Source organism: Poromitra crassiceps (assembly GCF_964638095.1).
Source record: "Poromitra crassiceps genome assembly, chromosome: 12".
NCBI lineage: Eukaryota > Metazoa > Chordata > Actinopteri > Beryciformes > Melamphaidae > Poromitra > Poromitra crassiceps.
The window spans coordinates 745,133-772,991 of record NC_139632.1 but is presented as its reverse complement, the minus strand read 5'-3'; the positions used below and the strand labels follow the sequence as shown (position 1 = coordinate 772,991).

Below are 27,859 nucleotides of genomic sequence, written 5' to 3'. Positions count from 1 at the left end.
AAAATTAAACATTGTTTCATGCACCCTGAATGATGTGTGTGGTTTTGTTTAAAATTAAGTGGTCGAGTAGTAAATTTACCAACAACAGATTGAAAAGTCCTACTGCATAGGAACTGATTGACTGGTGTTTGTTTGACCATGCTGATTTGGGGGTTGTACCGGTTCAGAGGAAGTGGAGCTGTCATTCGGAATTCTCATTCTTGCCGTGTCCTTGTAGCTAAAGAGCTAGTTAGCTGCCGTAGCAGGCATGCAAATGTGTACGATTTGGAAAGATGGATTAAACTGTGCCTGAAGGGTCAATTAGCAAGATATTTGTGTTTACCCGTTGTTGGTAATAGCGCTATGTTGCGTGTCGGGAGCAAAGCTGCCTGGTAAGTTCTGTTTTTACAATGCTAACATTATTAGCTGTGTAGCTGCAGGCTGAAAGCACGTCTAGCTGACGGTAGCTGTCATGTTGACAGTGGAGGACAGGTTAGATCGAGGTTACCTACTATCTAAATACCTGCGTTCTAAAGTCAAATTGCGCCATGTTCGGGAACACTATGGCGGCTAGCTGCACCACCTTTCTCCACCCGTTACCACTGGCATCCGTGTTCAATAGAGGAGCAGCCCGTGTTTGTGGATGTTTTCTGTCAGCCTGTTGCTAGCTAACCCTGTGGTCAAATTGGTGTAAAACTAGCTTGCAACGGTCTGGGCACACGTCGTTTGAAAGCAAATATTTCATTTCCAGGTTGTGGTCAGATCTATTTTTATACAGTCTATAGATGGGCCAGACATGACTTGCCTTTCATTTGTTTTTAACGTTACTGTCTTGATAGCTAACGGTAGTGACTGATTGGTCACAGATCCTAACAGTATTTACATAATGGCCACACGTGATGGCTAACTTGCTAATTTGCATAACATCTTAATGACTTGTTTTTGTGTGGTGCTACTTGTACTATGTGCTTCTATTCAATTATTCATAGGTGGAGGAAGGTGCACTGGTGTGTTTTATTGTCCACTGTCTTAATCATCCCCCTGTCTTCCCAGCATGGCCTGCAGGAACCTGGTCTCCACCAACATGGGGGTGAGGTTCCGGGTACCGCTGCAGAAGCTGCACCCTCTGTCCCGTGCCATCCACCACCGCTACTCGGCTAACGCCAACCCCCAGCAGCCCCCTCACCGCACGGCGGCCCGTCATTTCACCTCCATGTCCCGGTTGCCCATGCGGCCGCCCAAGCCTCCCCCGGGATCAGGGGGCCATGGCTACCAGCAGCAGCGCAACTTCTGGGTCGCCCGCCTCGCTGCCAGGCTGCTGAGGCTCCGGTACATTGTGCTGGGCTCGGCGGTGGGAGGAGGCTACACGGCTAAAAAGGTACGTCCGAGTTAGTAGATGTGTGGATTCTTCTCCCTCACGCCCTGAATGGGCTCTCTCAATAAGCACTAGGCCACCCTGCTACCCCCTGTTCCATATCCTCCGCTGCTCACTCACTCTCATTTGCTCTTACTGGAGCTTGATTTTTTTTGCCATTCTTTATATGGTCACAGGAATATGTTTTTTAGGAGCTGTAGCTGTAACCCGCATAATCTATTGGCTGCTTCTGTTCTGAGTTGTTTTCAAGGAATTGAAGCTAATTCTACTGTTGCACTCACTGAAAGTTGCTCTGGATATTGTGTCAGCAAAACAAAGAGTGAGGGTGGCGAGTTTATCTACTATAGTTGGGCAAGTTCACAGATAAACTTTTGTAAATGTACTCTCTGTCTCTAGAAGATGTTTACACAAGGATCATTGTAAATGTGCTGTGTGAACCAGCCTATAATATGCCAGATTTTCTGGTTGGCATTGGCTGACACCCACACAGGTTACTCTCTGCATTCATGAGTGTTATTGACTTATGGCTGCACCCCACACAGTGGCATTGCACAAAATAGTCCCTTGCTTGCAAGCAGCCACAGTTGTGCTTGCAGCTGTGTCCAGACACATGTCAGTAGTAAGCTTATTGTTAATTTAGACTTTCCAAGATGATAAAGGGACATCTCGGGAATCCATTGGCCAGGGTTTTAAACGTGTGGGGACGTGATGAGAGATGCAATTTATTTTTTTAATCAGTGGAGTTGTTTGAGCCAAAAACCAGAAATCCTGAAAGAAAAAGACAGAAATTGTTCATTTTACCATGAATTATTCATGAACTTATAATGAAAGATACAGCCTATGATTCAGGGTTGCATGTGCTTGGGTAAGTCCAGATTTGCATCCAGTGCAGTTGCATTTCAAGAAAACTGGATGATAATGGGATTGGGGATATGGGATGGGAATCTCCAAACATCAGACATCACGGTCAAATGCTGCGATTATGGAACAGACTTGTGAGGATGTCTGATCAGAGACTGACCAAACAGATATTTAACTGGGACATTGCCCATAGACATCCCTGGACAACTGAACTGAAGTCTTTATTCTATGCAAATTATTTATCATTTATTTTCCATAATAGATTAGTTTGTGACATCCGGGAGACCATGAGTAATATGTTCCTTTTGTATAAAGATAAATGGTCCGTTGACTTATGGTCTAAGCCTAAGTTAAGAACCTACCGTCTTATAAAAGACAGTTATTCTGTAGAGCCTTATGTCAAGTTCTATCTGGACAGAAGAAAAAGGTCCTTGTGTGCACAGTTACGATCTGGAACGCTGCCCTTGGCACTGGAGACTGGTAGGTTTAATGCTACCCCTGAAGAAGACAGACTTTGTTTGCTCTGTGACCTGGGTGAAATTGAGAATGAGATTCATTTTCTGTTCTATTGTACTGTCTATGATGAGGTAAGGGAGATACTGTTCAGTACAATGTCCTCTATTTATGATCATTCTTTTTTAGATGGACGATTATGAAAAACCTGAGTTGTGTTTTAAGAAAGGCACTTTCTTTATTGGAAACTTTATTTCCCAGGCATGGGAGCTAAGGCAGAATGTTCTGTTCAGAAAGTGATGTAATGATTTTTTTGCTGCTGTGGTGTATGTTATGTTTAGGGCTGGGTATCGTTCAAAATTTTTCGATATCGATACCGTTTCGATACTTTGATTTCGATACCGGTTCCTGAACGATACTTTTTTCGATACCAATTTTTAGAAAAATCCATTTTAACAAAAATAAAACTGCATTACACATTGAGAATTATGATACAAATCTTTAGTTTTTTTCAAGTTTTACAGCAGAAAAAAAAAACTACTGTATTTAACATAACTTTAAGTTGTCTAAACTTATTGCTGTCCTTACAAAAAAATATTGGAGTACTACAAAGGAAATAAATGTAAAACAAATAAATCAGTGCAATAGTTTTCAGTGCAAAACGGAGAGTTGCAAATGAGTGTTTAATATTCACTGATGCAACAGAACGCTATTCTTGTCCAAACTGATGAGATGGCTCCACTTCATGCATGGAAGACAATAGTTGAGCATTGACTAGCCTATCAATAATGGCACAAAGTGAATCCCATTTATATTCAACAAACTATCATGACATCAGCGTTTGTTAACGAGTTGCTAAAAATACATAATGGGCGATAACTGCCCGCTTGCATATAACGTTAACACTAATTAATTGAACATCTAACGCTAGCATTGCAGATCAGTGTTTAATGCTCACTGCTGCAACAGAACGTCATTCTTGTCAAAACTGATGAGACAGCTCCACTTCATGCATGGAAGACAATAGTTGAGCATTGACTAGCCTATCAATATAGCCTTAATGGCACAAAGTGAATCGCATTTACATTCAACAAACTATCATGACATCAGCGTTTGTTAACGAGTTGCTAAAAATACACAATGCCCGCTTGCGCATAACGTTACCGCGCCAATTAATTAAACGATCTAATGCTAGATACAACTCACAGCCAGACTGTCAGACTGAGGGATCTGATAACCGCTAATCAACAACAACTTGCGGTAAGCGGACCCACCTCTCGATTATTTCTCTTGTCTGTGGAAACCAGTCCCAGCTCCACTTGTCTCCGCACCGCACGCTGCCTGCCTCACAACAAACACACACCGGCTAAAGTGGGCGTAACTTTCCCTGCATGCTTCTACATGACAGCCAATCACCAGCCGTATTAGAGCGTGGTGTGCAAGCATGTCGCATGCTTATAGGCTCAATGACACTGTTTTGTTTTGGTATCGAAAATTGGTATCGATTGACAAGGGAGGCTTCGATACCCCTTAGTATCGATGTTTTCATTTCGGTGCCAAGTAAGTATCGAAACTCGATACCCAGCCCTAGTTATGTTATGCTGTGATTTAGTTTTATTACTGCGGCGTTGGCGTATGTTGTACTGTATAATGTATACTTTGTGTGTCTTGTAAGCCCACGAGGGCTGGGCACTGTCAAGTGCATGACACATTGAATAAAAATCAATCAAGCGATCAAATAATGACAACATTAATTCTACACTTGTTTAGAACAACATGTCTTTGTGTTTTGAATGGCAATGTTGTTAGCTTAATTTCCCATTTCTGTAGCAGTGGTGGTAATTGTATTTCTGTGCTGACACATTAATGAATACAGCATAAGAAACACTCATTCATAGTAGAGGTGCACCGATTGCCATTTTCTTGGCCGATTCCGATTTCCGATTTTTGAATAGTCTGACTTGCCGATACCGATTTTTGCCGTTTCCGATTTTCTTTCTAAAAACAACAATTGACAGCTAACACAAACGTTTTTGTAACTTTGTTTGAAAATTAAGATTAATATAACAATTCTTATCATTTGCATGAAGTAGGACCATCTCACTCAAACACATCTCAAAATAAAAGTGTTCCAGGTTACTGGACAGAGCTTTTTTGTGGAAATACAATGAATACAAAAATTAAATAAAATCCAATAATAGCCTATATCCCACAGCTATCATGCATTTACTTTTCCAAAAGAAAACAGGTGCAACAGAACATCAAAATGATCCATCGACAAGGAGTTTATAGCCTGGCTCCAGACCAGTCCTCTTGAGTAGAGGGGAAATGAGTTTATGAGTTACAGTAATGATCTTCAGTCTGAATATCAGGCGGAGTTTACACACAGTCCGAAATTTCGTATGCGTTTTTTTTTTATATCTGCCATCCGAAAAAAGATTGTCACGCACAGAAAACGTTGCACACTTGTGAGTCCGATGCATTTTTATTATTATGTCCGTCGTTCTATTTGCAATACAAAACAAATAGTCTCTCCTGTATCCACGTTACAACATGACTGACAGGCTGAGGCAGCAGCGCTGATGTGGAATGGAGAAGGCAGGTCGGGAAATGGTTATACTGGACACAATGCTCGCGTTCACCTCGCCAAGCCAGCTGTGCGCTGTGGCCGGGTGCAGCAGCACTGCTTCCCAGGGAGAGAGAGCAGAGAGAGAGGGGCCAGTGAGGTGAAACGAGCCGCTCAGACTGGACTCCAGCCGAGCGGGACTCGGCCGCACCTCTGTCTCCACGGCTTATTTTCGTCTTGCATGTGTGACAAACTGCGAGCTTTGTCTACTTCACTGACGGTGAAAAAATTCCACAACGAGGAAGGTATGCTGGCATGTGTGGCGTGGTGGCTGGGTGCCTGTCTCGGTGCTTTGGGGTGCGCGCACGTCACGTGAAAATCGGCTCACAGAATCGGCTATTTAGAGTGACCGGCGCAGATCACCGATCGAGGCCGATCACGTGAAAATAGGCCATTTCCGGTCACGTGCCGATCGATCGGTGCATCCCTAATTCATAGTGCTTTATACCCAAGCTGCCAAGCATATCTCTACTGCAATATAATTCATATCTAGTTGTGTATGTGTGTGAATGACACATGTCTGTCATTTGACCTGCAGACCTATGAGGAGTGGAAGGACATGCTGCCTGATCTCAGTGAATACAACTGGGTCATTCCTGATTTTGTCTGGGAACTGAGTGAACAAATCGATTTTGGTAAGCGTTTTCCTTTAGTGTCTTAAATGAAAAGAAAGATAATTCACGTCTTGACTGTAACTTAATTTTCTGCTGCCTGGTATAGACCTACTTGAAATAGGGCTTCACAATGAATTGTGTAAATTTGTATATCAGAACATTTTAACACATTCACTGCCAACAGTTTTTTTTTTACTGTAGGTAGCTTCTGCCAAGGTTTTTTTTTTAGGATTCTGGCTCATCTTTCAAGAGCCGAGGATTCTTTTCTGTTAGGATTTTGTGAACACAAAATATCTCAAAAGAATAGAATAGAATAGAATGTGTGCTTTCTCTGTCTAAAAGAGTTAGTTTGTAGAGTTAGTAGTTATGTAGATATTAGCAGTTGAATACAGCATGGTTTCAGCATCTGAAAATGAAAGGTGAGGAAAAATGCCTTTTTGTGAAATTCGATAGAACAGTCACTTTAACCATTTATTTTTGGCATCAAAGACATCAGACATGTAAACAATTTGTTCTGAACAGTATTTTCCTCCATAACAGCACCCGCACCCCCCTCTCCTTCAAACTCCTCCCTCCGTGGGCGTTCTCCTCCTCCCTCCTTGGCTCTGCAGCGGGTGTGTCACAAGCGAGTTTCTGCTGCCTGTCTGCTGCCTGGCGGCCCCTCGTCGGGCGAGCCTGGATGGGGCTCGCTCGTTTCTTGGGGTTTCGGTTGAGAGCTTTGATGAAGCTTTTGCGATTCTGGGCTTTATGCTGCGTGTTTCAAAGTGTGTTCCACCCAGTCTATTTGTGGAACCCCCCACCGTTGTGCGCCACCGTTGTGCGCCAGCGCAAAAGCGTTTTCGCCAAACCATTCTACAGTATGAGAATGGTTTCCTCACGCTTTTCCCTGCAGTTTTGGCTCGCTTTCTCTAGTCAGGAGAGCACTGTCGCCACTTAGTGGGTCGGTGGAATGGGTTGTACACGTTCGGTGGCTCCCATATTTTTATAGGAGACGTAAAAGGGTTTGATCCACGTCCCACCGTCAATTTTTTTTTTTTTTTTTTTTGACGAGTTGACTCGTCATTGGCAGTCAACCGTTGGTTTCTGCTTGACGAGTTGACTCGTCAACGGCAGTGAACGTGTTAATTCCTACAATTATCAGTGAATTTGGAAATATTTAAACATTTCATTTCATTTAGAACACTTAATGTTGCTGTTGATATACGCCTGGCGCAACCTATGTGGGTTTCAGGACGAAACAGACTCGAGCCACTAACGTCATCTTAAGAGCACAATATTCCTGGAATGCGAGTTTAACTAAACAGTTACATGTCCTCTGCATTCTACATAAAATTAAGATATTACGGGTTGTTTTATTTTGTATGTTACCGTACATACTTATTGACCAAGTTATGTTCAATTCAGCCAGGGTACAAGAGACTGAGTGTAGGTGGCCATCTTTTCAAATCAAGTAGAATACATTAGGAAATGGCAAGCTGCAACAATGAGTCACGTTAAACCGGACCTTGTACGCACAATTATTTTTTACAGTGGGGCATTCAAAAATAAGGTGGATAGGTTCACGGATGTTCTGATACCTGATCAACTTTGACCATTATGTTTAAGGTTGCCAGACAAGTGGCTCTCAAATTGTGTTAATTGTGCAGGAATTATGTTAGTCTGCTTACAGACAAATTCTTAGCAGGTGAATCGTGCGTTTGGTGCGTCATGAGATGAGACGACTTGCCTTGCCTTCTCTTCCCTTCCCCTTCTCACCCTGGCCCCTCTTGCCTTTTGGCCACAGAGAAACTAGCCAAAGCCCTCCCAGAGATGGAGGAAATAGCCAAACTGCTACCTGACCTGAACAAGATCGGAGAGAACTTCACCTTCCTCAAAAGCATCCTCTCGTCTGGTGAGTGAGCACTGACGGAACATCAACTAGCCCTTTTTAATAAGGCCCTTTTCACATTGGTTATAGCATCATTTGCATATCCGTACCAGGCGGCAAAATGTCTATTCTGATCTCGGGGCTCATGTGCAGATAACATTCATTGTATTAACCCAAGCAGATCCATGTCACGTTTTACATTGGGCCCGTGACTGTCTTGTCTCGTCTAGCTAACGCTACGCTTAGGTTGCCCTGTCCTATGCTAAACATATGGCGGCTCAGCTGTGTTTGTACCTGCCTCAAAGTGACCTTAGCTGAATGAGATAACGTACTGTACACTCAGAGTGTTGCGAACGAGGCAAGAGGAAGCATACATACTACATACTATATAGCTACATACTCTGCTTTACCAATTCTCTACTGCAGCCTTTCTGCCTTTGGTTGTGTTCGGAGCACCATCTCACCCCATGATATTGCACTTATGCAGATGGCATCAGCTCAGCTGTTCTAGCACTTTGCTGCAGCAGGCCACAGTACAAGTCTGCATGGTGAAGAGCCTCTCATTAGGTCAGAACTCCACCTCCCACCATAGTTTGAATATCTTCAGTTTGGGGGATACCTGTATAATGAGCCCATTATTTCTCTTTACTCACCTGTCTAAATGTTTATTTTTCCTCTCCCTCTTCAGTTGCAATAATCTTTGCAAATAGACCTAAAAAATAGCCAAATATAATTCATAATTAATTTCATTAATATTTCACTTTTATAATTACAGGATATGTCTCATAGCAACAGCTTCCCCCTAAATGAAAAGTCTATCATTATTTACTCCTGACACATAACGTTTATTTTTGTATCACCTTTTCGTACAAATGCAGTTCAAAGTGCTTTATAGAGTAACAAAACAGTAAAGGATTAAACACTGGAATATAAAATATGAATATCAGTTGAAACCCCAGTGAAGTTTGCATGACCACCGTACGTACACACAGCGAGTTAGCGAATCTCAGCTTTCTCCAAAGCACTAGAGTTACAAAAAGGGCATGAAATGACCATCACAGTTTTCCAAACAACTCGTGCAGCATATATAATATATATATATAATAATCCCACGTTTTGTGTAGCCAAATATGATGCTCTCCATTGACTGTTGATTTGTAAACAGGATCAGTCAGTCCCTCCAGGAAATTGCCTAGATAATTTATGCAAATTCAACCAATCTCGCAATATTTACGAGGGCTTGCAATTTTTCAAAATTCCTGTGATTTTTTTCTCTGCAAAAAGGGTGAAAACACTTTCCTCAACTTCCAATTTTTGCCAGCAATTTTACTGCAAGAAAATCACATAAATCATACTTTGCATTTTTGATCGCAAAAATCACACAGACGAAAAAAATAATAATACCCGAAATCCTGGAGGGACTGGTCTAAGACTATAACGACAGAATTTGACATTTTGTGATGAACTGTCCCTTTAAGACCAGGTCCAGTTTGGGGTGTGCCTGCTGTAGCTGTTTGAACAGTCTCTGATGAAGTGACTTGCAGAGCGCAGCATGGTGGCTTTATTTGACGCACACATCTCATCCAGCCGTGACCTTGCTCTGATCATCACACCCTCTGCTGCTGTTCTTTTATCATTTGATATGTTGTGCTCTTCCTTTCTCCTCCCCCTCCTCCTCCCCTCCTCCCCCTCCTCCACACTCTTCACAGGTTTGAGTTTGGGTAGTGAAGTCAAAGGAGCTTCTGGTCTGCATCTGTTGTTAGGTGTGTAACCCCCCCCCCCCCCCCCCCCTTCAACCCCCCCACCACACTCAGTAGCGCTGCCTCCCTCCCTTCCCCGCCTCCCTCTCTTGTCTCCCCGGTGCTGTTTGAACCCTCGCACTGCTTGATAACATCACACCCTGTTTCACTCTACGCATCAGTCTGGAATCCAAGCCGTCCACAGTCGTTTCCGGGGGTGGGAGTATTTGCCCTGACAGACAACTCCTTCAGCCAATCAGCTTCGCCGACTCCAATCCAAATCCACTCGGAAGAATGTCAAAAATGTCTTTTCCGCAGAGAAATAGGTCCATGCTCTTGCTCTTGTTTAATTGTTGTTATCGAGTCTTCTGCAATAACTGCACTTTCAGCTATGTTTACTCTACTAATGTTAACGTTTGTGTCCGTTGCGTCGTCGTTTCGCCATTGATTGGCTGTTTACGTTGTCAACTACGAGGCAGCTCCCTGATTGGCCCGGGTACATTCTAATTTCTGGAAATTGTTGAGGGCGAGCAAGAGCCCAGACTGATCCATAGAATGAAACAGAATGTGGGTTCACCATTTACCACCCCCACCCCCCCACACCCACCTCCGGAACTGGTCTCTTTGTGCTGGTGGACCTGCTGAGTGGTTGCCATGGTTCCACGCTAAAGGCGATCTTCCCAGAAAGGCGTACTCCCAAACAGGCGGCGTTCAGACCAGCTTTGCTGTCAGCGATGCCAACGTTTGCTAGTGTCCAGTATGAACGTTTGTTCTGTATTATTCAGTCACTCAGATGGTGAAAAGGTCTCGTCTTGGACTGAGGGTTTTCAGATGAGTATGCTTCCGAGATCCAGTTGCACCTGGTGGCGGTCGACTGGAACGGAAACAAAAAGAGTACTACCTTAGTTTTATCTTCTTCTTACTGAATTCATTTGAAAGTTAAAAAGAATTTGATTGATAATATTTCTTAATATCAACACAAGTGCAGAAGTGTGATTTTGTGAGACCAATGTTCACTTTGTAATCCTGGTCTGAACAGAGTACTCTCCAAAGTAGATCCAGTGTGTTCCCCTTTAATATGTCCTCTCCCCTTTTCACTTCCTCTGACCTCTGACCTGACTCTCTGGCTGTTCTGTGTGTGGGCTTTTACCTCCTTTGACTTCCACCCTCCCCTCTCTCTCTCTCCTCTCTCTCACCCCCCCCCCCCCCCTTACTGGCCTGTTTTGGCTGCTTTCCTTAATTATACTCACATTTGCATTTGCTAATCTTTGACTCTGTGGGCTGTTTTCACCTGCCTGTAGCAAGTGCCAATCAGATGTTTGGAAAATAGATAGAAAATAGGTTTCATTTCACTTAGAACATCCACTGTGTAGTTGAAGTCAAGATGATGACATATGATGCAAATAGGGCTGCAACTAACGATTATTTTCGTTACAGATTAATCTGTCAATTAATTTCTTGACTAATCGATTAGTCGTTTGGTCTATAAAATGTTACAAAATGGTGAAAAATGTGAATCACTTTTCCCCCAAACCCCAAGATGACATCCTCAAATGGCTTCTTTTGTCCTGACCAACCGTCCACAACCCTAAACCAGGAAATATTCACATTTAAAGCTGGAATTATATTATTTTATTTTTCTTATAAATTAGTCTAGTCAATCGATTATATAAAAAGAATTGTGATACATTTCCTGTCGATCGTTTAATCAACTAATCATTGCAGCAGATGCAAGTAGATGCAAATGTGCAGTAGATCAGTTTGTTCCTCAAACGAAGAAAGATTAATCAACATGATCAGACTATCGAGAAAAACAATCAGCAATGTCCATTCAGACATAATCACACCAGGGTTATATTATATTGAATGAATGATACTGTGAAAGAGTTCAGGCTTTCAAAGGTCATTTGCATAGCAGCTTGTCAGACCAGAGCAGAGCACACCTCAGCTGTGAGTCATGGAAACAGAAGAGGTGTGTTCCTCGTTCTGTGAACTTGTCAGCTTCAAGTCGCTCAGTGGCTCAATGAAAGCTGCTTTTTCCTTGACGCTTTCAAGGTGAGTCTATTTATACATGTAGAGGTCATGTACCTATGGAAGAGACAGCTGGCTGTGTACAGCAGATGTCAATGCCATGCCTCCACAAACACCTGCCACATTTACAGTATATGGGTGAGCAGACTTGACACAAACTTGCCCGCTCGATTCCTGGGGCGGAGACTCTGGAGATGATGCGCCATGGCTGCAGTTATGGAAATCGGAAATCGCCTGCTCCGCGTTCTCCCAAAATCGTGACAGACAGACAGACACCGCCCACCCACCTAGCCATCGTGCAACTGTGCGCCATCGGCTCATACTACAACACAGTTGCTTGAGTGACATCACTGATGACATCACAACTTCCTGAGTGACATCACAGTTGAGCAATCGCAGTTGCTCGAGGAGACAGAGTCCGAGCGCACCCCCGAGTCTGGAATTTGTGTAATATTCTGTGACAGGCAGCAATGCCGCAAGGCATCCAGTCTGCCGGAAAGCCATTCGAAGAAGAACAACACAGTTGAAAAGAGTGGCATCACTGATGACATCACAATTGCTCAAGTGACATCACTGATGACATCACTTCCATCACAAATCGTGACTGGCACCGCTCGGATAGACAGAGCGCAGACAGACAGAGCCCACACGTAGCCAATTTTAACTACTATAGAGGCCAAGTGACCGCCTACTTCCTACTTCCTGCATTTATTTTCCCATAGACATTTCGTAAAACGTTTATAAAAATAGTTTTACTTCGTCAAACCAAACAGTTCAGCTATATTTAGAATCGGGAGAGACCATAGAACATTTCACTCAGACCAAAACTTTAAAAAACAGCATTGAAAAAATATTTTCTTTAAATCCTCATTTTTTTAGGAAGGAAGTAGGCGGTCACTTTGCCTCTCTATACTAAGATATAGCTTCACATGTTCACATATCTCAAACCCAAGTAAGGCATAATGTTGACGAGGTGTCCATGGACTTTGGGGAAAAGTAAACATTTCAACTTCCTAAATGTGGTCTTTTTTCTTTCCTTTTTTTACCAGCAGTTCCAGGTGTTTTTACACTGCATCAATGAAAACTACAGCAGGTGTTTTTACACTGCATCAATGAAAACTACAGCAGGTGTTTTTACACTGCATCAATGAAAACTACAGCAGGTGTTTTACATTGCATCAATGAAAACTACAGCAGGTGTTTTACACTGCATCAATGAAAACTACAGGTGTTTTTACACTGCATCAATGAAAACTACAGCAGGTGTTTTACACTGCATCAATGAAAACTACAGCACGTGTTTTACACTGCATCAATGAAAACTACATCAGGTGTTTTTACACTGCATCAATGAAAACTACAGCAGGTGTTTTACACTGCATCAATGAAAACTACAGCAAGGCAATTAAGATGCCCCCCCCCCCTCCTCCCTTTTCCCCTGTTTTACATTTCAGGCTTGTTTTCATCAGATTTTCCAAACATTTTGATTTGTAATCACACATTTCTTGCTTCTACTAGATGATTTCCTGTCCATGGGAATAATTGTCTCACTAAGTCTATGGTGTTGTACTACACAGTAGTCATCGCACCATTATCATCTGTAGTCACCTGGTTTGTGTTTGGTTGTGTCTCCTCTGGTAGAAACCCCAGGCGAGCCTCCGCTGAGCGCCACAGACACTTCTGCTGCAGCCCCACAAGAGGGCAGCGACAAGCAGTACAAGAAGGCAAGTCTGCCCCCCCCCCCCCCCACACACACACACACACCCTCTTGACTCTCCCCAGCCTCGGCTTGGTCTCACTCCACTCCCCTCTGCAGCTTGGCCCACGCTCACTTTGGTAGGCCATTCACAGACTAGTCGACTAGTAAAACCACTAGTCGACACTGTGCTTAGTAGTCGACTAGTGTTTTTTTTTTTTTTTTTTATCTTTAAGAAAGAACATGAGGTATTTACACGACATACATGGACTATCATATCCCATATCCCCCACAAAGAACATCAAAACACAACAAAACAAAACAAGAAAACTGCATAAGATACACAATAATCCAAGAACAAACAAGACAAACAACCAAACAAAAACAATGCATTCAAAGTAAATACATAGATCTTGCCCTGTTGGCAGCTAGGAAATGCATAGCTTTAAATTGGAAAGCATCCAATCCCCCAGCTGTAGTTCACTGGTGGAATGAACTCTCAAGCTACCATACGTTGGATAACATTTACTACAAGAGCAAAGGCAGATTCTTTGACATCCCCAAAATATGGCAACCACATAGAGTTTGACTTTAAGAACTTTTTACCCCAGTGTCATTAGGCTTATCAGGATAGGAGCTGAATGCATTGTTTTTGTTTGGTTGTTTGTCCAATAGTCTTGTTTGTTCTTGGATTATTGTGTATCTTATGCAGTTTTCTTGTTTTGTTTTGTTGTGTTTTGATGTTCTTTGTGGGGGATATGGGATATGATAGTCCATGTATGTCGTGTAAATACCTCATGTTCTTTCTTAAAGATTAAAAAAAAAAAATAGTCGACTAGTCGACTACCTTTAGGGACGACTAGTAAAATTCACTAGTCGTGAATGCCCTACACTTTAGTGTCCATCATTTCAGTGGAATTAATCAGAATTCACTCACGGAATCTGAAGACTAAGTGTGGTCAGCTATGGTTCAAAGGATGGAACATCAGAATCAGAAATACTTTATTGATGCCTGAGGGGAAATTGAGTAATGCTGCAGCTGCTCATACTCAGGTATGACGTATGGAAAAATATAAACATGGCTGGAACACTGTCAGAGTGAAGCATTTAAGTCCCACTTTGGATAAGCGTGTCCACCAAATGGCACGTGTCGTGTAATATAGGGCAATGTTCAGTTTTTATCAGTTTTGATTCATTCCACTGAATGTGGACTGTGAGCTACACTCTGGCTGCTAGCTTCATATCAAGATAAGCTGTTGAAGGAACCTGACAATATTTTAGGAGATTTGCCTATTTGCCATCTTCCCGATAGTAAGACGAGCAGAGCGATGCCCTTTCTTTTCTCTGTGCATGTAGTAGAAAAATATCGAACCGCCCCCTCCCGCTAGTTAGCTTAGCACAATGAATGGTAGGAATTGGTACTCGCCTGCCTGCCCCTGTTACGTTACATTAGGCTTGCCAGTACCAATGAGTACCAAATGTCCTCATTTTTTCCGACTACAGTACAAAGGAGAGGAGGGCATCTTTTTATCCTACTATTGGGAATATGGCAAATAGGCGTATCTCCCAAAATGTTGGCGTGTCCCTTTAATGTTGCACTATGACAATAGAGAGTTTAGAGTTATACTGTCTATGTTGAAGTGACGCATTAAAGTGAGACTTACGCTTTAGCACAATATTGCACACACAGGTAGCACTGCTAACAGATCATGTCCTTCTGACAGAGTGTAACCTGAGATGATGATGTTCATGCTTGCTGTTATTTCCCATTGCCTTTATCCCCTCTGCTGCCTGTTCTTGTGTTCTTCCAGAAGCCTCTCGAGAGCAACATCACAGAGGCCACGCCTCCTTTTAGAGGCCACACCTCCTTTTAGCCTCGTTTTGTACAGCTGCTTCTGGCAAAGCACTTTCTATGCACATCTCTGTCATCCCTGCTGTCCTAGTGTCCGCCCTCTTTCATGTTCATTTTGTTTGTTGTCGTTCTATGGAAATGTCTGTTTTTATTACTTTTATTTTTTTTACTGTTGTTTTCAGAGTTGGAGGTTTAAAAATAGAAAAGATACAAAGGTTTGAAAATATAAGGGGAGCTGCATACACTGATATAGATGCTTTCCTCCTCAGCCTTTAGTCCAAAGTCATAGTCCCCAAGTTTATTAACCCTTTTCTTTATGAATTAAGAATTGAGTATCAATTCATCTATTCCGATGACATTTAGACAGGTTGGGGACCAGTGGACTAAAGCTAAGCTGACCTGTTTCACCTCCTGTAAGCTTTGCACTCCACCCCCTAATACAGCAACATCCCAGCGTTTGCTTTGCTCATTTCATCCACATCAACAGACTGATTATGATGAGCGGAACTGCCAGTGTGTTGAAACACATGGAGACATCAGTCCTCATGTGCAGGCTGCTACAGTTACAACGCTGAAGAAGCCGTCTGGCTGAAACGTCCGTTGCTGCCGTCTGTCTGTCTCAGATGATTCATGACACTTTTGAAAGGGCATTTTAGTGTGCTGGCCTGTTCTCTTTGTTAATCCATTGATACCTGATGCAGCATTTGCGTGTATATCCCTCATTTGTGTGTGTATCACACACACAAATGCTGCATCAGGTATCAATGGGTTAATCAGTCCTTGTTGGCCCTGCACCTACGTTTGCTCATTGGATTGAGTGTGCTCGCTATTGCTACGTCTGGACAGGCTGCAGTTGACACAGAACATCACAATACATGAGAATCTCTTACAGTCAAACTTGACTGTTCGTGCTCATGTGCAGAATCAGTCCGCTCTGTTCATGTATTTTTAGCCCCCTTCCCTTGGAGCATGGTAATATGATGGATAGTCTTGGAGCATGGTAATAAGATGGATAGTATCGCTCGACTCGTGGCGAGGCTACAACCATTAAAGGACGGCTTTACCGTGGGGGATATGAATATATATTAAATCTCACGCCCCTAAGGTTTTCGAATCCGTTGAAATTTTTGAAATTGGAGCTTCACTCCCAGAGATATCAAGCATCTCTCACATATTTTTTGGGCCAGCCGACGCGTTTCGCGTCATCTGGCCCAAGTCCGCCTTGCGGAAGTCGTGCACCTATGAACTACAACTGTTGTGAGCCATGGTCCCGCCTCTAGAGGTCCTCCACGCCCCTTCAGAGGTCTTCAACAAAAACGAAAAGGCAGCCATCTTTTTCAAACGCCTAGCCTGCTGTAGCTAATATTAGCTTCCCATAGTTCCTTGCAAAGAGACCATATCTCGGGAACGGAAGCACTAATAGACACGGGACTGGCGGCATTGGAAAGCTCGTCAAATTTTACATCTAGTAGTAGGTGGGTTGAAGTAACGAAATCAACGCTGAGCAATGTACCCGTTTTTACACATTTTTACAGAAAATAGTTACATCAGATGCGCGTAACTCCTACGAAAATGCCTTAAAATGCATGATTTTTTTTTATGAAGACATCTCCCGACATATATACTACGGTTTGAATTTGGTGCAATTTGGAGGCAATTTTATTTTTTATTTTTTCTTGTTCTACTACCGGTAAATGTTTTTATGTCGAAGCCTTCTTCTTCTTCTTTGACTTTTATGGCGGTTGGCAAGCATATATGTGCATTACCGCCACCTACTGGAGTTTGATATCAGCCAAATGCCTGAGGGGTGGGCATGAAAACGAAGGCCACGCGAGCCCAGTGCATTGTGGGAAATGTAGTATTTCGAGTCCCCGCACCTCCCCCCCCCCCCCCCCCCACACAGAGTGGATTTCGGTTGATATCTCTGTGAGTAAACCTCCAATTTCAAAAATTTCAACGGATTCGAAAACCTTAGGGGCGTGAGATTTAATATATATTCATATCCCCCACGGAAAAGCCTGCCTTTAAGCCGTAACGATGCATGATGGCGGGAAAAGAGAACGGTGTGCCACTGGCTGAGAGGCGCTGGTTGCGGTATCAGTCGCCTCTTCTGCTTTCAGTCTGGCAAAGTGTGTCATCTCCCCCTTGTGGCCGAGATGAACTGACTTTGTTGGGTAGCGCTGATGATGGTGGCAAGATTCCCAAAGCCAGAGGTTACACTGAATCTTGATCCTTGACTGACCGGTAATACTCCGGCCGGCCTGTAGAGCGCCTATGCCAGTGGCTGTGGGCATAGGTTTGGTTACCTGTGTCCAGGTGCTGCCCGGGCCTGGTGGGCAGACTGGTCCAGGTGCTGCCCGGGCCCGGTGGGCAGACTGGTCCAGTGGGGGGTGGTTGTTTTTGTGGTTGTTGCCTCTGCCTCTCTCTCACTGTGCCGTCCCCCAGCAGGGTCTGCTCGGCGAGCTCATTCTCATTCAGCAGCAGATCCAGCAGCACGAGGAGGAAGTCCGGCGGGCTGCTGCGGCGGCCAATAGCGCGCGTCCCCCACCGCCAGAGCCCGCCCCCAGTCCGCCTCCGAAGCCCGCCCCCAGTCCGCCTCCGAACCCCAGCCCCCCTCAGCAGAAACGCAAGGTGACGGTCCCCACCCAACTTAGACCGCACCCACCCAATCACCCCCCCCCCCACCACCAGATGACAGCTGTAGAAGATGAGCAGAACATCCTGTGTATAGTAGGACCACCCAGAACCCCCCCGACCCCCTCGAAGGTCTCCAGCTACCCACCAAAATTAACTCATTTGATCTATAAGGAATAGACTTGGAATAATGGAATCCCTATTCCAACAAGTGTCTTGTTTTCAAATGAGCTAAGATTCAGATTCAGCTTATAGTGTTTTATGTTACTGCTAATGCGTTATTGTCTATTATCTTATCCGTTATCTTCATTATTGGCCATTAACTTAACTTGATATACTTTGAGCCGAGTTGGAGAGGCCATTTCCTCCACCTTGAAACTCATGATTTAATCTTTGCTTCAGTATCAATGTATCTGAGACTTGGTAGTGCTGGCTAACATCAAATAGCCTGACTCTGCCAGATGGGGGCGGCATTGTTCCACAAATTCACAAATGTTAGGTTGTGAAACAAATGTGAACCAACTTACATCCGTCTGGCAGCGTCAGGTTAAACATCAAACACATTATGTCGATACCTAAAAACACCCCAATCCGTCCGCTTGGAAATGGACCCTCCATGTATCACTCAGTAGTCTGTTAGGCTATGCTAAGATTGTTTCACGGGTGGGCTAAGGAATGGCATGCATGGAGAGTTAGCTTAGCCTATTTCCAGTAGCCCCGCCTCCATCTGGATCATCAACAACAGCGCTCCACTGATGTATTGGAAACACTGCATGGAGTGGAGTGGCACACCGCTCGCTGCATGGTGTGAACTGCACTTTCTGGAACCACCATGACTGAGCAGCACTTGAGATTGCTAGATGAACAGCAGCAAGGAATAAGACCTACTGTCAGCCCTGCTAGAGAGGTTTCATATTGCCTCAATAATATATATATATATATAATATTTAAGGAATAAGACCTACTGTCAGCCCTGCTAGAGAGGTTTCATATTGCCTCAATAATATTTAACAAAGCAAATCCAAAACACCATTAAGCACGTGACCGTTTCCCGCATATCACTAGAATGTACTGTAAGTTACTGCACACTTCCTGTCTGCTGTATAGTGTAGATATAGTATGGTATGAAACTTCATAGAGCACCTCGGGAATGAGTTCGGAAGTAGCATGTTGGAGCTTCCGGGGAAAAGTCAATGGGGTTTTAGAATGGCGATTTCACTTAGGGCGCGTTCTCACTGGGAACGATTGCTTTCGTTTCGTTCCACGCCCACGCACAATTACCCCCCTCCCCTCTCCCCCGCTGGTCAGCTTTCACATTACAACATTTCTTCCGTGCTCGGAAACGAAACGGAGTGCACTTGCGCGTCATCAACTATGCCTGCAGTGTATCCTCGCCCGTGTGTTGTCTTATGCGGTTAGGAACGGTTCGCTTTCACATACGTCAAAGCATTCCCCAAGCCACCTTTTCAAGTGGATCCTGTCATGGTTCCCCGTTGCGCGCCCGGGCGTGGAACGAAACGGTATGTTCACACTCATCAAACGTTCCGAAACTGGCGTCAATTTGGGGACAAGTGTGCTCTGGAACGGTACCGGGGCGCCAGTGTGAAAGCACCCTTAAATGCATAAAATAAGGTCTGTGGTTAACAAAAGTTGATGGGAGCGGTAATTTGTGTTCAGCAGGATAATCTTCACAAACGTGAATCACTTTTATGACTTTTGAAACATAAATGTGTTTTTTTGTACTTGATTTTCAGAAAACGCTTCAAAAATCATAAAAGTGATTCACGTTTGTGAAGATTATCCTGCTGAACACAAATTACCGCTCCCATAAACTTGTGTTAACCACATACCTTATTTTATGCATTTAACACGTTGAGTGCCAAGGACGAGATATCTCGGCTTACATAATCCAACCGTTGAGTGCCAAGGACGAGATATCTCGGCTTACATAAACATTTTTTTTTTTTGACGGTGGGACATCGATCAACCTCTTTTACGTCTCCTACACCAGAATTGGAGGTATTGAATGTGTATAATCTATTTTACCGACCCACTGAGTGTCGACATGTCTCTCCACAGTAGAAAGAGGCGACCCAAAACTGGACGGAAAAGCGCGAGCAAGCCGTTCTCATACTGTAAAATTGATGGCGAAAACGCTTTCACTTTCGCGCTGATGCACAGCGGTGGCAACGGTGGGGGGTTCCAAGAATAGATTGGATGCACACTTTGAAACACGCAGCATAAATATGACCAGAATCGCATCAAAGCTCTCAACCAAAACTCCACGAAACGAGCGAGTCCACCCAGACTTCCTCAAACAGCGGCCGCTCAAACAGGCAGCAGCCAGGCAGCAGCAACTTCGTTGTGACACGCCCGCTGGAGAGCCAGGGAGGCAGGAGGAGAACACACACGGAGGGAGGAGTTGGAAGCAGAGGGGGGTTTCCTGCTGTTATGGAGGAAATTACTGTTCAAAACTATTGTTTAGATGTCTGACTCTTACTGATGCCAAAAATGAATGGTTAAAGTGACTGTTCTATCGAATTTCACAAAAAGCCGTTTATCTCTGAATATTTTTTCTGACGCTGAAACCATGCTGTATTCAACTGCTAATGCTTACATAACTACTAACTCTACAAACTAACTCTTTTAGACAGAGAAAGCACACATTCTATTAGTTCTTTTTAGATGATTGGTGTTCACGAAGTCTTAACAGAAAAGAATCCTCGGCTCTTGTAAAATGAGCCAGAATCCTAAAAAAAAAAACTGGCACAACCTACCTACAGCATTGAAAAAAGGGCTGGCAGTCAATGTGTTAAGTGAAATCCACATTCTAAAAGCCCATTCACTTTTCCCCTGAAGCACCAACATGTCCGGGACTTCCGACTACAAAAATACATCATCCCTGCGCTACTCCATAGTGTAGATATTAGGGGCGTCAAAAATAATCGATTATAAGATGCATCGCGATGCGGACATGCGTAATTATTTTTTTATTTTTTATAATCGAATAAAATATAATGGAAGTACATGCAGTTGTTTATTTGGATCATAATACAATGCAATTCCAAATGCACTTTTATTTTAAAAGTGGCCACACAGTGAGAAAAAAGAAAGTGAGAAAAAATAAATCATGTATTGGGAAAAAAAGTGATGCATCGATAATCGTAATCGAATCGTAGCCCTCTGAATCGTAATCGAATCGTGAGGCCAGTGAAGATTCACAGCCCTAGTAGATATTCAGTAGTTTCAGATAAAGCATCTTGTTGTGTGTGTGTGTGTGTGTGTGTGTGTGTTTGTGTACATGTGTGTTTAATTCCTTGTCATCTGCTGCCAATCCCATTGACTACGCTCTGTCTCCTGCTCTCTGTCCCTCCTCTTCTCTGAGCATCTCAAAGATACAATCAAATGGCTTTTTGCCAAATCATCAAAACTCTGTCATGACTTTGACGATGCTTAATTCAGCTGTCTTTTCCAGGGCTCACTTTGTGATTTGTGCTTGTGTGTGATTCATAGCCTCTTGATTGAAGCTGAAAAAGAGCAGAATGAACATGGTCTGCTTGGAATCCCCTCTCTTGTATGCATTAACTTGACTTCTCCCACCTCTGGTGCTTTCTGTAATGTAATGTGCATGTATGTCATGTAGCTCCTGATGCTGGTGGGATCCCATGCGTGTGAAGTTGTACATTGAGGGTGAGGGGAAGGCCTGATGTTCAACATCAGAGAGGGAGCATTAACCCCATTTGTTCCTGTTGTTCTTCCACCTCCAGTCGTCAGACAGAGAAAAGGTAGACCAGCTTCAAGAGGAACTGCTCCGTACACAGGTACAGTACATTAACACAGGTACAGTACATTAACACAGGTACAGTACATTAAGCACCTTTCACACATGCCCTGGACTTATCTAGACGTTACCCGGGTGGGGTGTATGTTACTTTGAACACAATTAGCCGTGGTATTCGCTAGGGCTGGGTATTGGTTCAAATTTCAAGAATCGATTCGATTCCGATTCACAAGGTTCTGAATCGATTAATCCCGATTCGATTAATTTCAATATCGATTTGGTTAGTGATACCATAGACATGTTTCTTTAGCTGTAACTTGAATTACATGATTGTCCAGTTATGTAACACAGGGTTTCCTGTTTTAGTTACACATATATTTACCCACCAGGTGGTGAAAAAGGGTAAATAACAGCCTTTTCATCTGTCAATAAAGACACTTTCACAATTATGCACAGTGATTTTTTTTCAGCCTATATAATTTCTAAAAGTAATAATGATCAAACATTTCCATTTATGTAGCCTACAGTATTTATGTTTTTGTTTCAACTACAAACATAAATAAACGTCAACTTGAAACTATGTTTCAACTACCACACAGCCTATAATATTATAGCCTATGTTTATTATTATTATTATTATTATTATTATTATTATATATACCGGTATATATTTTTTTTATAAAAAAAAATCTATCTTTGGACATATGAATCGATATCAAAGGATTAAAATAATAATCGATTTTTTTTTTACCCAGCCCTAGAATTTTCCACGACGCTCCTTTGACCCAGATCTGTGACTATGATTTTCCTCAGATCATCCTGAGTCTGGCTGAAATCACTGGGGCCTAGTTTCATAAGCGAGACTGTCTCTTCTACATTCTTTGAATGCAACATATACTGTACAGTCTGTACTTCAAGCCCACAGAGCCTGGTCAAAGGTCAGAGGAAGTTGTGGGGGACACTTCAGAGCGGAGGAAGTTTGGTGGTATTCGACTAATCACGCCGCATGTAAACAAACCGATGCAGGTGATTGGAGAAATACGAAATACCGCTCGTATTTCTCCAATCACCTGCCTTAAGCGGGACATCCACCCTATCATTGCTCATTTCCCGAAGTTTCCTTTTCCGTTTTGACCAACTTCCCCCTGCATGAGGTACAGACGGGTAGGCGGAAGCCTCTGAAAATTGCGTGAGCCAACACGTCTGTTTTAAGAGACTAACTGGCGCCAGGATGTTTTTTAAATCTTAATGGACGAGAGAAATATTGGAATTGTTGCCCAAATCAACACAGACTCAACTCAAATCTAATACTGGTCTAAGTGTGAATTGGTGAGTAGATTTGGGCGATATAAAAAATTCTAACATCGTGATACAGGATACTTTTTTTTTTTTTACATAAACTCCTCAAAACGTTATTTCGGTCGATTATTTTCCCCCTTTAATAATACCAATTAAGTTAAGTTAAGTTATCCTTTATTTATCCCCTTGGGGAAATTCATCCTCTGCATTTGACCCATCCTCTACTAGGAACCTTCCTAGAACTAGGAGCAGTGGGCAGCCACTGTGCAGCGCCCGGGGACCAACTCCAGTTCTTTTGCCAGTACCTTGGTCAGGGGCAGTGACAGGAGTATTAACCCTAACATACATGTCTTTCTTGATGGTGGGAGGAAACCAGAAGCACCCGGAGAAAACCCACACGGACACGGGGAGAACATGCAAACTCCACACAGAAAGGACCTGGGACCTGTATTTTATATTGTTGGAAAGCCTGATTAGTCACCTTTACAACGAGGTACAACTTGTAAGGATCGGGCATTCGTGGAATGAGCAACACAGCTAAACGTGTGGGTAGCTGCCCAAAAAGATGTACCAAAATCCCCTGCAATATTCTTCTGTTGGTACTCTTGTGAATAATCGACCGAAATCACGTTTCTGAACTTTTTTTGATGAGTTTATATATTTGATTGTATGTTTCAGGTACATAATGTTACATGATTAGTAGTATGGGGCTGAGAAGTTGATATGATGTTCACTTCCTTTCTTGATCTCTCACTTTGTAGTAACAGATGCAATACCCTTTGACATTAATAATGTCAAAGTAAGCAATGAGGTTCAGCAGCAGCCCCCCACCCCCAAAAATGTTATTATTAATATTATTAGTACGGTAGTAGTAATAGTTCAAAATCAGGCAGCAGACCATAATTCACTGATTTCTACTGCCTTGTTGCCGTCTTGGACCAAGCCAGCAGACCTGCTTACTTTATCGCATTTTACTACTTTTTTATTTTATGCTATGCGTGTTCTGAGTGCGAGCTACTGTAACCTGTCCCAATTTCCCCCCGGGGATCATTAAAGTCTTTCTGATTCTGATTCTGAAATTGACAATCTTGTGTCAAAATGCTCTTAGGTGTGCACTGTGCAGGCTTATGCTGGCTGCTGACTGCTTGCTGCTCTCTCTCACAGATGAAATATCAGCGCATGCTGGAGAGACTGGAGAAGGAGAACAAAGAGTTGAGGAAAGTGGTGCTGCAGAAAGACGATAAGGGGATTCACCAGAGGAAAGTCAAGGTGGGTCTCTCATACAAACACAGTTTTCTGTTGTACTCCAGAAGTCCATTTGGATAAGAGTGGCAGCTAAATGTGTGTCATTTTCATGTAAAGGTTACTGTTTAATCAAATCCTTTTGTATCCCCCATGTAGAAATCCCTTATTGACCTGTACTCTGAGGTCTTGGACATCCTGTCCGACTATGACTCCAACTACAACACCCAGGACCACCTACCCAGGGTAAGCAACTACAACACCCAGGACCACCTACCCAGGCTAAGAGCAGGCACATATACACCTTAACTACAACACCCAGGACCACCTACCCAGGGTAAGCAACTACAACACCCAGGACCACCTACCCAGGCTAAGAGCAGGCACATATACACCTTAACTACAACACCCAGGACCACCTACCCAGGGTAAGCAACTACAACACCCAGGACCACCTACCCAGGCTAAGAGCAGGCATATACACCTGATTGATTGCAAATGGAGTCCTATCAAAGAATGGCTTTATCCCTCTATTTGGTCTTCAGCTGTTGTGCTGTCTGGCTGACTATAAATGATCACTAAGAGAGTTGGGTGGAGGTTGTTTTCGACCACATTTGTTTTTCTGTCCGTCTGTTTTTCTGAATAAATTCTGAAGCATGTTCATGAGTTGGACCATCATTTCTTTACCCCCCCTTCCCCCTTACTACCTCAGTGTCCTGCTACATGTTCTCCTGTAACCTCTTTTCTGTCCATTCTGCTCTCTCCAACATCCTGCTCACTCCCTCCTGCTCTGTGAAGGTGGTTGTGGTCGGGGATCAGAGTGCTGGGAAGACCAGCGTGCTGGAGATGATCGCCCAGGCCAGGATCTTCCCCCGGGGCTCTGGAGAGATGATGACCCGCTCTCCTGTCAAGGTAGGCTGGGCACACTGGCTGATGTGTGCACTTGTACCATGGTCTGGGGGTGAATACTTGATTCTGATTGGCTGCAGGGTGTACATTATTTTCTGATAATGTACACCTACTAATTAATTACTAACTAATTACTAGTTCCATCCGTTCGAAATGAATCTGCTGGCTACTACTATCAGCCTGGATAAAAAAAAATTCATTTACAACAGTGTAGTCCTTCAGTGCCCCATGAGCACCACAGGATGGCGTTGTAGCCAAACACACAAACTGCGAGAAGCCCTCAGAATTTATTATTATTCATCTCACATCCCTTTCACTATTAAACTCACTACTTCAGGCCAACAGAGCCTGAGAGTAAATTATATTTACGGTTTGTCAACCGTACGCAATGTTATTGAGTTGCTAGCATAACGTTAGCTTTAGCTTTTCTGAGCCGAAGGGTTCTAGTATCTCTGAGCTAAGTGGACTAGATTAATCTCCTGTTGCCAGTTTGTATTTAAGGTTCTTCCTTATTTACTGGAGCAGTAAACAACGTTTCCATTGCATGAGATGCTGATAGGATATCATGGTTGTTCCAGGTATTAGTCGGTTTCCCAGGTGTTACCAAGGAAATTAGTTATGACTTGATTGCAAAACGTATGAAAACATAACTTGAGTTTGAGTTTAATCATTCTGACTTGCAATACATGATTGAATTATGCAGAATGTACACTTGAAAAAAACAATAAAAAATACACGTACATTATGCATTATTAAAACAAACCCCAACATCAAAAATACAATCAACGCTTAACTACAGGCCATCAAAAAGCCTGACGCCACAAGAGATGGTGGAGTTTCTCAGTTTATTTGTTCTGGTTTTTGGCAAAGACAACTGATTGCCTCTGTGCAGAACACGGCCCTTTCTTTCTTACTAGGAGGGAGGATGTGGTGGAGCGGGTGGTTAGACTGGTGCATCATGTCCTGAATCAGCTTCACAGTGGCCTGTTCTCTTCCTGTCTGCAGATCAGGTAGATGCAAAGAGACGTCCTTAAACCTCATCATTATTTTGACAGCCCTTTTCTGAACCCTGTCCATGGTGGCTCGTTGTTTAGCCGTACAGCCCACAAGCAGTACTCCCATATTCTAGACATGATCTGATCAGTGTGTTATAGATTCCCTTTCCCAGAAAACTGGATAGTGGGAGGTGAAAAAATATATATCTACTCGCGGACCACTAGGGGGGCGCCCGAAACACTGTTCTACAGGGAGCCCATTTCTTGCCATCACAGTGAGAAAATGCAGACGCTTGGAGGCTTTTTTCACAGCCTCCTCAACGTGAACATCTCCACTGAGCTGATTGTCCAGATGCAAACCCAGGTATTTTGTGCTTGTGACAACAGGGACAACCTGGCCGTTGAGGATTAGAGGGGCTGGCTGGGGAGGGTCCTTAGCGAAGCATACTCTCAGCTCCAATGACTTGTTGCCGTTGAGAAGCATGTTATTTGCTGCAGCCCATTCCTCAAGCCGCTTTGCTTCACCTGCCATTGATGTATCAGTTCCTATGTCAGAGAGTCTAATGGCACGGGACAGCCCTATATCGTCAGCATACCCTATATCAAGTGTCTCATCGAACAGGACTGATCGGATGGACATATATAACAGGAACAGGTAAGGTGAAATGACGCCCCCTTGTGGAACCCCAGATGTAATATCTTTCCATGTGCTATATTATGCTATTATAGCCACAACTCTCTGTCTTCTCCCTGTTGTATAGCTAGGTGAGGAGCTGTGGACATAGATCTAGTGCAGCCAGGTGCTGTAGGAGATTTGCAACTTAGATTTTTCTTTGGCAAGTGACCATGGTACAAGCGGCTTAATGCCCTTTGAGGCGTCCATTATCACAAATGAATGGACGGCTCTTGAACGTTGGAATTGTAAAATGTCAAGTGTAACAACACTGTTCCCCTCTCTCCTCTGCCCAGGTTACACTGAGCGAGGGCCCCCATCACGTGGCCATGTTCAAGGACAGCGGCCGAGAGTTTGATCTCGGCAAGGAGGAAGATGTAAGTCACAAGTCACTCACTCACTCACTCACTCACCCATCCATCCAACCATCCCTCCATCATGAAAGTCAAGCATAAACCTGGTTACTTATTGACACAGTTTTCTCCTCTCTCTCCTCCCTCCTGCAGCTGGCTGCCCTCAGGTATGAGATAGAGCTGAGGATGAGGAAGAGTGTGAAAGAGGGGCAGACAGTCAGTCCTGAGGTGGGACACATTTTTCTTTGTCTTTCAATTTTTTCTTTGAGGTTCAGCTTGTTTAACACTGCTGTCTGCTGTTTTCCTGCTGTAGTGTGTGGTAGGATGATGACTGACGAGGTTTCTGTGTTTTGACAGACAATCTCCCTGAGTGTCAAAGGGCCCGGCATCCAGAGGATGGTGCTGGTCGACTTGCCAGGGGTCATCAGTGTGAGTAGAGACATGCACACACTCAGGGGTCATCAGTGTGAGTAGAGACATGCACACACTCAGGGGTCATCAGTGTGAGTAGAGACATGCACACACTCAGGGGTCATCAGTGTGAGTAGAGACATGCACACACTCAGGGGTCATCAGTGTGAGTAGAGACATACACACACTCAGGGGTCATCAGTGTGAGTAGAGACATACACACACTCAGGGGTCATCAGTGTGAGTAGAGACATGCACACTCAGGGGTCATCAGTGTGAGTAGAGACATGCACACTCAGGGGTCATCAGTGTGAGTAGAGACATGCACACACTCAGGGGTCATCAGTGTGAGTAGAGACATACACACACTCAGGGGTCATCAGTGTGAGTAGAGACATACACACACTCAGGGGTCATCAGTGTGAGTAGAGACATGCACACTCAGGGGTCATCAGTGTGAGTAGAGACA

General features: G+C 43.6%; 1 protein-coding gene across 4 annotated transcripts in view; it reads left to right on the top strand.

Moving 5' to 3' along the window:
* Positions 1-1,043: 1,043 nt before the first annotated feature.
* opa1 (OPA1 mitochondrial dynamin like GTPase) overlaps positions 1,044-27,859 on the top strand; it is a 96,867-nt gene continuing 70,051 nt past the window's right edge. For 2 of the 4 annotated variants that reach the window (XM_083647760.1, XM_083647759.1), the window contains exons 1-12: positions 1,044-1,357; positions 5,833-5,929; positions 7,692-7,799; positions 9,485-9,538; positions 13,187-13,269; positions 21,495-21,548; positions 23,972-24,076; positions 24,209-24,295; positions 24,848-24,961; positions 26,923-27,003; positions 27,133-27,207; positions 27,337-27,408. In XM_083647760.1, the coding sequence (XP_083503886.1) occupies positions 1,064-1,357; positions 5,833-5,929; positions 7,692-7,799; positions 9,485-9,538; positions 13,187-13,269; positions 21,495-21,548; positions 23,972-24,076; positions 24,209-24,295; positions 24,848-24,961; positions 26,923-27,003; positions 27,133-27,207; positions 27,337-27,408 (1,224 nt within the window). In that variant the 5' untranslated portion in view covers positions 1,044-1,063. Of the gene's footprint in view, positions 1,358-5,832; positions 5,930-7,691; positions 7,800-9,484; positions 9,539-13,186; positions 13,270-17,541; positions 17,725-21,494; positions 21,549-23,971; positions 24,077-24,208; positions 24,296-24,847; positions 24,962-26,922; positions 27,004-27,132; positions 27,208-27,336; positions 27,409-27,859 lie in introns of all 4 variants that reach the window. The other 2 variants (XM_083647762.1, XM_083647761.1) reach the window with 2 other exon arrangements.